Raw genomic sequence first — 16,024 nt, 5'->3', positions numbered from 1 at the left:
AGATGTTTTTAAAAACCTTTTCAACATTTATTTAAATCTGCTAGCTATGGAGAGCACGTTTAGTATAGTAACATCTCCACACATCAAGTCCTGCATTACTGTCTTTGTGATGTACACCAATCAGCCATAACATTAACATAACATAACATTAACATACTGACCCTTGTCCACTGCAAAGAGGCACCGACAATATGCACAACAGAAGAAGGTGTTCTGATCTGATGAAAATAGTTTTCTTTGGATGTTCGTGTGTGTGTGTGTGTGTGTGTGTGTGTGTGTCGTTATCTGGGTAAGAGATGCACTATGGGAAGAAGGCAGTGTGATGCTCTTGGCAATGCTCTTCTGGGAAACTCTGAGCTCTGACCTTCATACTGATGTTATTTTGATGTGAACTACCTACCTATAAACTGACACCAAGTTTACCAATATTGATAACTGTGTTCCCTTATGTCCTCTTCCATGACAACATTAGTTAGGTAGTTTTAATCTCATGGCTGATCAGTGTGTTCCCTTGATTTCTGTGTTTTTGTGAATTGTTGTGTCTAATCTTACAGCCAACAGAAACCTTTCAGCACTTTTTCTTCACTGGCTCCAGCTAAATGTGGCCACAAGGTCAAAATTCTGAAGCATTCCCATGATTGTGCAATTTAGTCTTTGCGACAAATAAACAGAGAATAAAGCTTGTACACTCACCACCACTTTGATGTGTTTGGCCAAATCTTTTGAACTTCCCATGAGGAAATCTGAGAAAGCCGTCTGAAAAACCGCAGTATAACTCACCATCAGCATCATCATGAGTGCCACTGTGATTATATTACTATAATAACGAGAGTCACACACTCTGCTAACCTGCTTTCAATTACCAATTATCTTCAAAACTCAAACATTATTTATCTTAATATTGTACGCTGCAAATCTGCTTTGCTCACAGTAAACCTGAAGGAAGGAACAAGGAATTAAACACACCAGAGCGTGATGTAGGAAAATAATCCTTTTTTTTTTTTTGGTGGTATTGTGATCCAGAAAGATGCAAAATGGTTACTGCTTTTCCATGAAATCACTGTGCTGCTTATACACAAAATGTACCTTTTTTTTATTAAAGAATAAAAAGTCTTATTTTATCTGTTAATAGTTACATTACATATGGTGGAATATCTGCAGAGAAGAGAATTTAGTTTCTCTATTCAATTTCATCGTACCATCTCTCAACAATTGTTCCCTAGCCAGCTTCTTTTTAATTAACACTATAAATAAGACACAACTGCTGCTGCTTGTCACTGAAGCCTGAAGCCTTCTTGCGACGGACATTATGACGGATCTGTGCTGCTACAGAACAGTACTCAATCAGATTCAACAGAACTGTAGTATAATCTGAGCTGAATACAAGCAGATCACATCATGCAATATCTCAGCATGTGTTTCCTCACAATCATTACTGCCGTTTTCAAAAGATGTGTGACTAAAAGCCTACTGTGAATGTGTGTTTGTGTGTGATATAAGGACATCGTCCCTGGTCTCACTCACCCCAGCATAGAACATCTTGTTTCTGAAGCGACTGTTGAATTTTTCTGGGTTTGCCTCTGGGAAAAGATACAAAGGACAGTGTTTCAATTAGCGGCAGCAAAACCTGCCCACACACAGAGACACGGACACATACACCCCCCATTAATCCCTTTCACTTTAAAGTGAAACTGATCAAATTCCACAAACCTCGAGACTCATGAAACTCCAGAGTTACGTGAGCATCAAAGCCCAGGCTGAAATAGTTATTAAAAACATCTAGGGGAAGCTGAGATATATAAAAAACAAAACAATTAGTGCTGTCAAAATAAACATGTTTACATTTGTGATTAATTTAATATATTTAACACATGAAAATATGTAAATGCCGACCTACGACATGGGAAGGCATGTGCGCCACCAAATGGCTAAAGATGGATAAGGACAAGGACAAAGATTTAGGCAAAACTTTTCAGTTTGTAAAGTTACCTGATGGATCTTTGGAGAAAACCAATGCAGTCTTCGCAGTGTGCGAAGCCAAACTTAATTACAGCAGAAGTAATTTGTCTTTGAAATATCACCTCAAAGCAAAACATCCTACCCAAACTATCTCTACAGGGCCTCGCTAATCTATATTACAGGAGTACGATAGCTTTGGCTAATTGGAGAGTTAAAAATTGGCGCCCAATTAACATGATAGAAGATGAAAAATATGCCTTTCGAGCCGGCAAAACAATTTTTAGGCCCTTGAAGGTTTTACTGGAAATCTGTTGTTTACAGGAAAAAAAATCAGTGTGGCAAAACAGATGCCATTAAAAATAGTATTTGAATTTTAAAATATACTTTGTGTTAATTCTACATTAATTCTGATTTTATGTTTAACTATCCATTATTACAAGCTTCAGTCTCATGAAGAAGAAAAAAAAAGATTAATCACAACAAATTGTGCGATTAGTTGTTTCATTTCTTTTAATTGATCAACAACACTACAGACATGTATATAACTGTGCATAACTACAGACTGAACGTTATGTAAGTATAGCTAAAAAAAAAAAAAAAAAAGTTAAATAATGAGGAGGTGGGACGGGCCTACCTTGTCCGTAACCTGTTCATCTTTCTCCTCTGGTCCCGCCTCTGTGTTTGGCTCTACAACCAGGTTCCAGCGGTCAAGTTGCACAATGTTCCCATCTTCCACATGAGAGAGGATTTTACACACGGGTTCATCTGTGTAACCCTGTACACACACACACACTTTCGTCACTTCTTGTTTACATGGAATCTAACTTTATTCATCCCCTGAGGTAATCTGAGTCGAGGAGTAAAGAGCTTAAGACTTTAGTGTTTAAAACTACTGTTAACTTCAGGAAAAGGCTCTCTGCACATTTCACACAGTGTATCCAATATCAAAGAGGGAGAACATTATGCAAATAAAAAATAGAAATGTGTTCTCAGAACAGAAATGTTCATGATGGATTTCGTTAGATGACTCTTTATTTCTGCTCTGCAAAAATTTCTCAATACCCAAAACTCATATGTGTGGATGTGATATGAGGAAGAAAAAGAATAAACTGCAAACTTGTACTATAACTAAGTTACAGTGTTTTGCAGTATTTACCCGCTTTTCCAGATACTTTTCCACCTACAACCTAGAATTGAACTGAATTAAATTTGTACTTTTAATCGTTTGATTTAAACAACTTTGAACATTAACATTACTGTGACAAATGTTAATTAAACTAAAAAGCAGACATTTTTAAGGCATAAGTATAAAGGCCTGTACTTATTTAAATCATATTTAATCCACCTGTGGCTGCAGTTAGAGCTGTGCTTGGAGACTTGAACGTCTGAATACTGATATTTTTTGCCCATTTTTCCTTGCTAAAGCTCTGTCTGTTCAGATAAACATTAACTGGATTATTCTAATAGTTTCAGGCTCTTGGTTTTGAACCCTCCACTGTAGCTCTGGTAGAATGAATCCAAGCTCCTGCACCTGATCCAGAGGTTTTCTTCGAGATTCTTCTTTTTGACTATCCATTTTGACCTCAACCATGAGAAGTTTCCTAGTCCCAGCTGATGAAAAGCATCCCTACAAAATTATACTACAATCTCCATGCTTCACTGTGAGGATGATGCACTTAAGGTTATGTGCAGTGTTTCTACCAAATGCAGCACTTTGGCCTAAGGCCAAAAACAAATAAATCAGACCTTTTCCCAGATATTAACTGTTCCTAAAAGCTATTGTCACTTTGTAATAAAGTCCAGCATTATGGAGTGACTGGGGTATGGCCATGCGGTCACTGATTACTGACTTTTGTTGTATGGCATAATGGTTGTGCCTTATTCATTCCATTTTTAATATTGTGTATATATATATATATATATATATATATATATATATATATATATATATATATATATATATAAAATCCCAAGTCCCTGAGCAAGGCCCTTAACCTTCACTTGCTCAGTAGTATAAAATGAGATAAAACGTCGCTTTGGATAAGGGCGTCTACCAAATTCCAGAAATGTAATAGTGCTTTGGTTTTTATGATACGGCAATAGAGAACATACTCATGCAATCACAAATGTTATGATTCATATTTGTAAATAATTTAGGAAATTATTTTAGATGATTCCAACCATTTCATAAAATGAAAGATGGCTTTTAAAGAATACACAGAAACCATAGACAGATATTTAATATCTGCAGAAGGATATATTTATACATTTAAAATCCATATTCTAAATGCAGGTATTTCTGTAAAGCTGATTTGTGAAAATGTCCATTTTAAAACCTGTAAATGAAGAGAGCCCTGAAAAACCATGATGAAGATCAAACTAATATGATATTTAATTTATAAGGTTTTACATATTTTATCATCAGAAGCAAGAAAATGGTCACGCAGTTAATGTAAAGTATAAGACAGTAATGATGAAAAATGGCATCAGCACCACTTTTTCTGAACAAGAAATGGGTAAATATTCCCTGATTATGTGTCTGTCCAGTATTTGTTTTTATTAATGCCTCCAGCCTCTTTTGTATCCTCTGATTTCATTCCTCTAAAAATTTTTGCCACTACACCAGATCCAGATCCAGACCCGACCTGCCCCATCCTTCCTCAAAGATCTGTTGCTGTTCCAGACATCATGCACTGCCTTCTTCAAATCATTTGTACATTTGTAATTCTACAATGGGAGACAATTTTCTTGTGTTCAACCTGTGGAAGGATTTGAATAAAAGGCACAGCAGGCTCACTCACCCCACCCCAGTTAAGGGTTCTGGCAAGGTCATTTCCAGTCCCAAGAGGTAGTACAGCTACAGCAGGCTGAGGGTTCAGCTGCAGCTGATCCAGAGTGGACAAGATCCAGCCAACCTAGAACGGCGCCAGAGAAAAAAAAACACTCAGATTGTGTGCACTTTATTATATAACCTCATGCTTTAAACACTCTTAACTTTTCTACAGCTGTATTTCATGAAGATTTACAGTCCCTCTCTCTGCTCCTCAGGGTTTTAAATCTGTATCTGAATTTCTGTAAAGCTGCTTTGTGATGATGATGATGATGATAATTGTCATAATAATAACTGTATTAAAACTCAGTGGACATTTTGTGAGAGGAGTACACAGTTCCTAAAGGACAAAAACAAGATGTGTGTAGCATGTGAGGCTGGGGTTAAGTGCCAGGTGTGTTTTGTGGGAAAACGCATGAAATCGTGCCACATTAGGCTTCATTCTTCTGACCAAGAAAGAGAAATTCAGCTGAAAACACAGATCAACAACTAACCTCAAAACTGTCATCATAAAAAAAAAGTGTGTAGATTTATGTACACTGTTTTAAGATTTTTCTTTCTGAAATAAAAATGTGACAATGCTGTTCTACTAATCATTCGCAAGGACAAGATCTTAGCCTGACATTCAAGGAGTCTTGTGTGTAATCATTTGCAGTATAAATCCAAACTCTAAAATGAAACCTAGCTTCCCCTGGGAGAGTGGAGAGGTTTTTAAACTCCTTCATTTTTCTCATGATTCTGTGTGCTTCTGAAATCCTCTAGGGGATAAACGCGGATAAATGTCAGTGTGTGAAATATGGGGATATTCTGAAGGCTCAAACAAGTTTAATCCACAATCTTAATTACTCAAGTCAAACTAGGACACATGCATGAGAACTCAGAGCTTTTCCTGTGATTCAGGATTGTAAAATTGTGAGATTTAGGGTCTTCTTTTCAAGATCATAACTCAAATACCATACGATTATATAGCATGGGAAATTTAAATACCACTTAGCTAACAACCTGCACTGACAGGAGCTACTGATGCTTGATTTGCAGCAATGTTGGCACCAGATGCATGCACACTTACCGTGCCATCACCACCACATGCCAGAATACGCAGGTTGTGAACTTTTCGGTACATCTCCAAGCTACAGAGACACACACACACACAGAGTAAACACACACATCACACACAGACATGCTCCAAAGTTAGACAATCCTTTTTTTTTTTTTTTAATGAGTAGAGTATCTGAGGACGTTTTACTGACTCACCCTTCTTTAGGTCCACCTTGGCTCAGGTCAAAGACTTGCCGCGGATTTAAATACCACATAAATGACTGGATTATTTTGGCCCCCTGAAAGACAAAGGTTTTTAAATTTCGTAACTTTTAACGTCTGTTGCTGACATATAGACCTGGCTTTCATGATTTAGAATGAGCATCTGGTTAGAAGTGCATCAAAATTCCATGGAACCTAAAATCACACACGAAAGCAGCATAAAATAAAAAGTTTTTAATATAAATGCTTGTGAAAAGAATAAAGCTTAATTTAAAGACTGCTGGCATTAAGCTCAGAAATTCAGTCTCTCAGATTTCATTTGATTTGGTGATTTGGGTGTATATGTCTGACCTGGTTTCCTCCACTCTTTGGGTTAACAAACACCAGCAGTGGTTTCATCAGCTGGGAAGGAATGGGCCTTACAATGAACGGCTTCCATCGAGACTCCTATTAGCAGAGTTTCGGGAAAGTGTTTAAATATAGCAAGAGGCAGCTTGAGTTTAGAAAATAAAATCAGCTGGGGGAAAAAAAAAAAGAGATCCTACCTCAGCTCCCTTCTTGCTAGATTTGCGTTTGAATGATGTTCGTTTCTTCTTTTTGCTCGACTTTAGTGAGGACTGCAGCAAGAAGATAGAAGAAAGATTTATTCTCATAACAAATATATACATGGGCACAGTAGGATGAAATTCTTTTCTTCACATATCCTCATTTTGAAAGCAGTTGAGGTCATAGAGCTGGGTCAGCTGTGGTACACCACCCCTGAAGCACAGAGGGTTAGAGGTTTCGCTCAAACGTCCCTGTGGGGACAGCTTAGTGGATCTGAACTCTCAACCTTCCAATCAATAGTCCAGAGTTTAGCCCACTACTCATCTGTGTAGGCCACTACTCATTTGTTAGGAGCACAGAGTTCTTTGCTGGATGATTGTAAACTCACAAACATCTGCTATCTCTGTGTGTGTATGTACACAGGAAGTCTGCAAACATTATAAGCATATGTAGAGCAGAACTGAACCAACACTCTTGTGTTGCTTGTGTTACAAGTTGGATTAATGGAGGATGGATTCATACAAAAATATCTTTGAGAGTGAGTGGGATTGGTCAAACTTTCAGCCTGTTCCATTTTCTGTGATAAAGTAAAATTCTGACTTTTGTGTATTAGCTACTTGACTCAATTGGATCTAGATTCTTGCCTTTAGAATTGTTGCATTGTATAGTATTGCTGATTGTATAGTGCTGCTTGGAAGTGACATGGGTACAAGAAAGGCATGCATCAAGACTGTTCTGGCATCTAGGTGATGGAATGAACTTCCTCTAGATGGCTGATTCACTGGCTGTTTTCAAACGGCGTCTAAAGACCTACCTCTTTCTGAAACACTTAAATTAGCAAATGTTTCAGAGCATGCAGGATTGGTCAAATGCCTGGAATTCAGAGGTAAGTGTGATTAAATAAAATCCTGCACATACTGCTTTTTTTTTATTAAGCACTTGTTAATGGAGGATTTGTTGTGCAGAATAGTGTATATATGGACAGAAAATATTGGGTACAATTGAGCCACTTCATATGATTCTACAACATATAACAGTCATTTTCTTGGTGTGTGTGTGTGTGTTGTCTTTTGTGGCGCATGTTTCCCTTAAGCACATAGAATAAATATCAGCACCAACCTTTGAACCCTTCATCTTCCATCCACTGTAAAAAAAACAAACAAAAAAACCCAAAAAAAACCAGTACGTGTTAAAAATTATGCTTGTGTGTGTACCTGAGGTCTGCGGACACGTATTATCCATGTAGGAGGTACTATAACAGCTGCATGAGCTCCTAACGAACATGGCTCTTCTATCTGCTGCAGCATGAAGCATGTCACTTTGTTGTGATACTGTAAACAATAATATATTACATGTTTAACATGGGATATTCATGAGATCTGATTGTTACACACACCGTTAAATACACACATGTACTTACAGCCTGTTTGCACCAAGAGCAACTAATGGCCACAATCTCTTTACTGTGGAAAGCAAACTTCTGCTGAAATCCCTGTAAACAGACAGAAAAAGAGAATAATGAATGCATGTATTAATAGAGCGTAATAATCTGCAAGTGGATTCTTGAAATTGAAAGTGAAATTCTTCACACAATGAATGTCAGGCTTTGATCAAGCTTGATCATCTGTGTGTGCCATAGTGCAACTGACATGATAAGGATCAGTTTAGTTGCTAATCAGACACCGGAAGCTAAAATGTCTGTGATGGTCCTGCGCTGCAATAGTAGTGAAAACTTTAAATGTGATTTTCCTATTCTTACAAATTTGAGAGTTTTAATGCTATTGTTTTACTTGTGGCTGAGATCTTTTACATAGATAAATAAATTAAAAAAAATACATTAGTATATTAAGTGGGCTCAGATCAGGTTTGTTCCAAAGAGCTGAACACACACACACACACACACAAACCTTTCCACACTGCTTGCACTTCCCCTCTTGTCGCCGTCGATGGACCCAGTGATGTCGCACTATAGTAGGCTGTCATGGAAACAGCAGAGGTCATTATTACAGATCTCATTATTATGAATTAGTAATGGCTAATTACAGATGGACTGGCCTGGAGAACGAACGAACGTTTCCTGATTAAAATCTTAATTATCAAGAAGGAAATGGAGATGCTCTTCACTTTTATCTGGCTTGAGATAGCTAGTTCCAGGAAAAGCTGGCAAAGAGAAGTTCTAATATAAATCTACTTGATTTGACATATTAACTAAGGGTTAACAAATGATCTAAAGATGGATGACAAATTAAATTATAACCAGCAGAAAGTGTGTTGAGGTAGAGAGTGGCCACAAGCAGCCAGGAGATTCTACAACTGTACTGAAAGGACGGACAGATTCTGAAAGATTTTCCCTCAGGTGTTGTTTTGGTGATGGTAGAGCGAGGACTAACATGTCTACCCAAAATCTGACAATGAATTCCCTGGTGAGACATTTTAGAGGACTTTTAAATACATTTTTTCCTGAGTAAAAGTGCTGTCCATTAGTCTGAGCTTAAGAGTCGTTCTTGTTTAGCAGGAATCACATTCACCATTCAGTAGCATGTGTATAGTCCTGATTGTCCAATGACTTTCATTTATTACAACGTTGATTTTGTGTAGTTTGTTATGAATGCACTGGCCCCATTCCATTTGCCACTTTTTTTTTTTTTTTTAAATGTATGAGATATTACTGGTTTGAGATCTGATGCTGGGGTTTAGGTGATCAGTCGGTATGGCGTCCCAAGTGGCACAACAGAAAAGTGTCTCTCACAGAAAAGCTCTTTCACATGGAGATCAATTCAAACCCTGACAAAGCCACAGAAGTAGTCTGAAAAGATGCGGTTGGCTGCTTTACCATTTCTCAGTGGAATTATGTGTCAACCTTCAGCCTCACCTGATGCTAGCTGCTATATGATAGGGGAAAGCTGGCTGGTGAAAACTGGCAAATGATTAAATTAGGGAGAAACAACATTGTATTAACTGCAGGGACCCAACAGACCCACTGGTCAGTCCCACCAGGGTTTTGCCATCACAGAATTTAATGCAAATTCAGGCAAACTCTGTGATAATCTGAAAATCTTACAATTTTGACCAAATCTTATAGAAAGTAATTACATGTGTGTCTTTGCTGGTAGTAGTATAAAAGAAGGATTCTGTGCTCAATTTCACCAATTCAAATAGCATAAATATATCCACAATTTGTGCGCAATTTTTTTTTTTTAAAAAGCCACAGCAAAACCAGGGATACTTTGCTGCAACAATCACAAAAAAACCTCTGTGAAATCCTGAGGGAACTGACTGGTTTGTTGTTTAATCTGTCACCCATCTGTAGGTTAGAAATGATGCTTAATAAACACTTTTATGAATTACTTGTAATGACTAATAAGAACTGATCATATTACAACACTCTTTATTCTGAAACACCGAGCTCATACTGAGGGAGAATAACAAAGTGAGCAACAGACTCATCTACACATGAGATACATGTTAAAAAGAAGCTGGAGATGAGATGATCGAGGAAGAATGAAGAAAACCGGCAGATGGACCTAAAGTCTAAGAAGTCAGGAGCATCTCAGCAAACGCAAGAGCAAAAGAGGTAAAGCTGGTTTAGTGAAATATTATGTCCGTATAGACTATGAGCGTTTTTGTGCACAATATCTAAACATCATGTGATGCTGATCTGTGTGTGTGTGTGTGTGTGTGTGTGTGTGTGTGTGTGTGTGTGAGAGAGGTATACATACACTGCGTTTAGCGGCAGCACGCCTGATTCGCTCCAAAGCGGCCTGACCTTTAAGAGCTCTGCGATGCCATGCGGGCTAACCCACGCAAGGCATGATGGGAAACAGAAGGACAAAGGGCACATGTTGCAGGAGGATGATGGAAAGCAGGAGAAGAATGGGAAATGGAGGGAAATTAAAGATAGGAAAGAAAAAAAGATAAGGAGATCAAGTATTTCAGAAGCTAAGAGCTTTACTGTAACAGCAGCCACAATGTACAATTAAGAATCTAGCTGTTCTGAAACTCAGAGCACTCAAAGGAAAAAAAGGAAAGATAAGGAAAATCAAACATGAAGAATGGGGGAAAAAAAAGGTCTCAGTCCGCTGGTACACTTACTTCCCGAATGTTCCGAGAGCCTGATTCCCTGAATGACGGTTTACACCTGAAGTTGATCTACAACAGACACATTATGTTACGATTATTAACATTTTCTATTAATACATAGAGATGAACCTGAATCTTCTAAGGAAGCCTCATAATTGAGCAACCAACTATCTGTGATTTTTGATAACATGAACTAAAAATAAGAACAATAAAGATGTGTCCATACAAAAAGTTGTTTGTCTTTATAAATAAAAAATCAGATATTCCAGTGTTCTGATTTTGAGCTAATCATGATCATGACTTATCATACACGAAGAAATACATACCGGGAATCAAAGCAGCTCGCACGATTTTCATTTCAGATCTTTACATTGGTTAGTAAACTGTGATTATATTTAACACATCTCTCGAAGCAAGCTCAATTTCACCTTCATATTGTCAACACCTCTGAAAAACAAGCCCCGTGTTATTCACCATGCAACTCCACTGATCAGCTGCAACACCACCAGCAAGCCCTTTAAAGCGGTCAGATACCTGGGAGCACGCTGGCGGACAGGCGTGCGCCCTTTCAGGGGTGCAGTGAGAAGGAAAACAGAAAGCGTTCAGCAGGACATAAACTGAGACAGATCGACCATCACCCTACTGTGCTTTATTGCTGCAATTGATTTGATTCTGTAGTAACCATTTCAGCACTGATGTTTTCAGTTAATAACTTTCAGCAGGAAATCACCCAGCATGCCTCTGAAGTCCATTAACTAACTTGAACTGAAATCCATTTACTTTGAGTGATAATGGCACTGAAATTGACTGCATTTCCATCTGAATTCATTACTGAGCTTTGAATACTGATCATTTTTTTTCACTCATCATACTGTACAGAGTGAGACAAATGCAAGATCTAAATGCAAGGTCTAAACATCTAAATGCTATTATGACAAAAATATCATCTTTCATCTCAGTAAACCAAAAATATTCTAACTAAAAAAATTTTTGTTTAAGCAGATATGAGGTGGCAGCCTGGGGAAAACCCTTCCCCTGGTGACTTTTTCCAGTTCAATTCAATTCAGCTTTACAGAACACATGAATTGTATATAGATTGTAGATGTATAAACTTGTAAATTTAGCTTTAATGACCTTGACACTGTGTGCGATTATATATAATATACACTACCAGTCAAAAGTTTGGACACACCTTCTAATTCCATGGTCTTTCCTGATGTTTATTTCTTAAAACAATGCTGAAGGCGGCCGAAATACACAATTATCTCGTTTGAACAGTTGATATTGAGATATGTCTGCTACTGATGCTCTGTAAAGCCTTCATAACGGCTCTAATCTGAGGTGCTGTTAATTGGTGATTTCTGAGGCTGGTAACTCTAAATGAACTTCTCCTAAAATTTTGTAAGTTTTGGTCTTGCTTTACTGGGATGGTCTTCATGTGAGCCAGTTTCATCATGGTGCTTGGTGGGTTTTGCAAATGCACTTGACAATACTGTTCTTGCAAGAACTATTCCAGAACACCTGACCTTCGTGTCTTAAAATAAGTCCATGTGTGTTATTTCATAGTTTTGAAATCTCCAGTATTGTTCTAGAATGTAGAAAATAACACTTGTTAACACTTGTTTCCTAATTATATTTGCTTCATAAAATAAAAGGTGTCAAATATTAAAAGTGCTGTTATTCCTACGCTGTTTCACTGATCCGAATGATAAGGCCCTGGTTATTGTCTCTTGACTCCTCTGATCCCTGCTCACACATCAGTGCTGAAATCAGTCTCTGCTGGCATAACTTTTTGTTAGCAATGTCTTTTTATCGATCATTTCTAACATTTTATAGCTGTACAGAACGAGAACGCGCTCTTCCCTGTTTTGATGATCTACAATCCTTACGGTCTAAAGTTATTAGGCTAATGTGCATGTTATCTAATTCATACACATCACTGTACCATATTCAGATCAAATCACTTCATATATATATATATATATATATATATATATATACACATACATACATACACATATATATATATATATATATATACACACATACATACATACATATATATATATATATATATATATATATATATATATATATATATATATATATATATATATATATATATATGAATGATATATGTACATATGAATGATATATGGCCCTATGGTTACTCTGTTTTACCTCATTTGTGTCTTATTTTTATTATTTTACCTACTTTTATTTCTTTACCTTATTTTTATCTTTATCTATTTTTATATCAACGACAGTCATAAAAAGCTTTTCACTCATGTCATCCCGCATATGACTGTGTATGTGACAAATAAAATTTGAAGCTAACATTGCCATAACATAACCAAGACAGCCTTCTGGTGAAATATATTTAGGATTTCTTTAAGCACATGTGATAAAGTACATCATTAGCAGAAAACATTTTTTTAGCTGTTTTCTAGAACACAGAGGCATCTGATGGATTTTCCCAGACTGACACATGCATTTTTACACCAGTATTGCGAGTGGGTAGTTAAGGCATATCTACACCTCCCTGTGCTGAATCAGCAGTGTTCCTGTACTAACCCCTGTGCGGTACCAGGTCTGTTCAGAGCTCATCTGGTCAGAGTCTCAGTTTCTGTTCAGACTGAAGAATGGGGATGTAAGTAACTGATCCTTTAAATCCCAGCTTGGTCTTGTACTTAGAAGGATTCTGGATGCTACTGGGGGAAAGCGGGAGCCACAGCCCTATTGGGCGTTATACAAAATCAGAGAAAGGGAGAGAGAAAGTGAGGGATGGAGGGAGAGAGAGGGGTCTGTGGTGGTCTCACTCTGAAAGATGGGTCTTTGTGTGGTAGCTCATCAAGCCACTCCCCCTGAAGCGAAGACTTCCTGTGAGATAACTGAGGGCAAGGATATGATTGGTTGACTGAAGTGGTGATGTCGGATACGCCCGAGTACTTAGAGCTACGACACTCACCTTTTCCAGCTGCTCGATGCAGATGTTGTGAACGACAATCTTGCATGCAGCACATTTCTTTCGAGCGACAGATTTTTGCTATGGAAAGAAGGAAAAAACAAGGATAGATAAACATTAGGAAGGGTAAGGGAAAGTGAAAATTATAGTTCACTAAATGTCAGGAAAAAAAAACTGCTGCTCTTTTAATATAAAGATCTCAACAGAAAAAAGCATCTACACTGGGATCCTGCAGAACCCAGCAAAAAAAAAAGTAGATGAGCCACCAAAACTTATCACAAAGATTTTTTCTACTGAAAGCCAAACAGCACCAGAACACTGAAGGAGCAAATGCCATTAAATAAGAGATTAAATAAATAAACAAACAAATAAACAAACAAATAAATATTTGGTGGACCCAGGTAAGAGAACAGCATCAAAAGGAAAGATTTTAATCTCTGGACCTCATTCTACCCTCAGACATGATAATGTAGCTTTTAACAGAAGTTTAAAAAGGGGTTATATTAATAACTAGGAGGTGTTTTGGGAGATATTGCAGTTTTATCGGTATCTGTAACCTGTGACTCACATTGTACTATACCCTCTGCACTCTCCAATCCCCTCCTGTCTCTATCACACAAATAATTTCAGGCATTTCCTTTAAGGAGATAATTATGTGCTTAACATGCAAGTGACGTCATTCATACGTAATTCACCTTTAGAAAACAGTATCTCGCGGTGTTGTAACTCCCAACTTAGTGATTTGCTGCAAATCTGGTTGATCTGGTTGAAGATCACAAGCTGGTGGTTAAGGTGTTTAACTGAAACCTGGCTGAGTGACACAGTGGCTTTACTGTGCTTTACATGTGATATGTCAGTGCTCTTACTGGCTATTTACTCACCTCTTATGAAGATGTGTAAAATGCTATAAAGTCTAGCAGCCATCATAAAATTCTCATTTTTAACCTGCATATTGAGGACCAGTTCAGTCATAGCATAATGACATGCAATTCACAAGAATCTCAAAAACATTTGATTTTAAGCAACATATTGACAAATCTACTCACATCTGATCATTCCTAACTCACATCTGGTCATTCCTAACTGCTTAGACACCAATATGGTTCTCATAACAGATGTTTTCGTATACAGACTATTTGTGCTGATTTTTTTTTTATTTATAGAATATAGCCTTCAAATTAAGAATGACGTCCCTGAACACGAAATTAGAAACAGTTCATGAAGCTCAGATACTCCTTACTAATGTACACCAGACACAGCAACATAACCCCCTGTAGCAATCTGCTTCATGTTCTGAACACCAAACCTAGAGAGAGCACTGATACTGCTGCATCAACCAAATGGAAGAAAAACATCAACTATTTTGAATTCAGCTTAGAGCACTGCACAAATACACCGCCAGAGAAACCAGCGTGAAATCGGGTTTTAGATGAAATCTAAAATGGTTTAGCACCTGGGTACCTCACTGGATGTCTTTCTACTTGATCTAAGACCTGAGATCTACAACTACCAGCCTTCTAGAAAACTCCCCTCTGTTAAATACCAAAAAATAAATGTAAAAAAAAAAAATGAAGAAGCCCGCTTTTGTTATTATGCTTCAATTATTGTGCTGAGTAGTAGCTAAATAAATAAATTAATTAAAAAAATAAATAAACTAATAAGCTTCTGTTTTGATATTTACAGTTTTTTTATTTCGTATTTTATTATTTTAAAATTCTATATCATTATGTTATCCTAAGGAATAATCCTTGTCCTTATATATATATATATATATATATATATATATATATATATTCTTTTTTGATTATTTTGATTTAGTTTTTAGTTTTTTTATTTTACCTTGCACATTACATTATACTTTTTTTAACCTTTAATTTTTAACACTTGTTTGCACTTTTGAGCTACCACATGCAAAAAGGTGTTCCAAAAAATAAAGTAATAAGGAAACAAGTTTTATATTGTATTATGATTGTGAATAAGTCATTTGTTAAGTGTAATTTTTAACTCAGCCTCTAGAGGACAGTATATTACTTCTGATTCTGAGTCTCACATGGAATAATAAAAAAAAAAACCCTTACATTGTTAATGTCTGTTTCAGAAAATGAACTGTACACAGAGGTGTGAGGTATTGTGTACAGATGGAAGTCCAAATCAAACACCTTCCTTTCTGACTTGAATCATGATCCAGAGATCAAGATAAGGTTAATAATGTTTATTAACAAGTATGCTATGCTGTAAACATAAAACCCCAACACCAGCTCTTCACTGCCAAGTTAATAGTGACATGATGATTTGACTGCTACAGTAGTTAGCTATCTTTTGCAATATGCTATAAGGTAAGATAATTAATTTGTCAGTTGCTAATGTTAGCAGGTTAACAGTTT

General features: G+C 36.9%; 1 protein-coding gene across 10 annotated transcripts in view; it reads right to left on the bottom strand.

Moving 5' to 3' along the window:
• dgkza (diacylglycerol kinase, zeta a) overlaps positions 1-16,024 on the bottom strand; it is a 119,032-nt gene that overhangs the window by 42,540 nt on the left and 60,468 nt on the right. For 6 of the 10 annotated variants that reach the window (XM_058382034.1, XM_058382026.1, XM_058382029.1 and 3 more), the window contains 15 exons: positions 13,644-13,721; positions 13,495-13,566; positions 10,688-10,744; positions 8,503-8,571; positions 8,016-8,087; positions 7,810-7,926; positions 6,595-6,666; positions 6,401-6,496; positions 6,044-6,126; positions 5,859-5,919; positions 4,761-4,874; positions 2,594-2,734; positions 1,711-1,789; positions 1,525-1,580; positions 694-756 (listed from right to left, as the gene is read on the bottom strand). In XM_058382034.1, coding sequence (XP_058238017.1) covers positions 694-756; positions 1,525-1,580; positions 1,711-1,789; positions 2,594-2,734; positions 4,761-4,874; positions 5,859-5,919; positions 6,044-6,126; positions 6,401-6,496; positions 6,595-6,666; positions 7,810-7,926; positions 8,016-8,087; positions 8,503-8,571; positions 10,688-10,744; positions 13,495-13,566; positions 13,644-13,721 — 1,230 coding nt within the window. The remainder of the gene's footprint in view (positions 1-693; positions 757-1,524; positions 1,581-1,710; positions 1,790-2,593; positions 2,735-4,760; positions 4,875-5,858; positions 5,920-6,043; positions 6,127-6,400; positions 6,497-6,594; positions 6,667-7,809; positions 7,927-8,015; positions 8,088-8,502; positions 8,572-10,687; positions 10,745-13,494; positions 13,567-13,643; positions 13,722-16,024) is intronic. The other 4 variants (XM_058382030.1, XM_058382031.1, XM_058382033.1 and 1 more) reach the window with 1 other exon arrangement.

The sequence above is a fragment of the Hemibagrus wyckioides genome, linkage group LG27, assembly GCF_019097595.1.
Source record: "Hemibagrus wyckioides isolate EC202008001 linkage group LG27, SWU_Hwy_1.0, whole genome shotgun sequence".
Lineage (NCBI taxonomy): Eukaryota > Metazoa > Chordata > Actinopteri > Siluriformes > Bagridae > Hemibagrus > Hemibagrus wyckioides.
The sequence above is the reverse complement of the archived record's forward strand: the minus strand, read 5'-3'. Positions and strand labels throughout refer to the sequence as shown.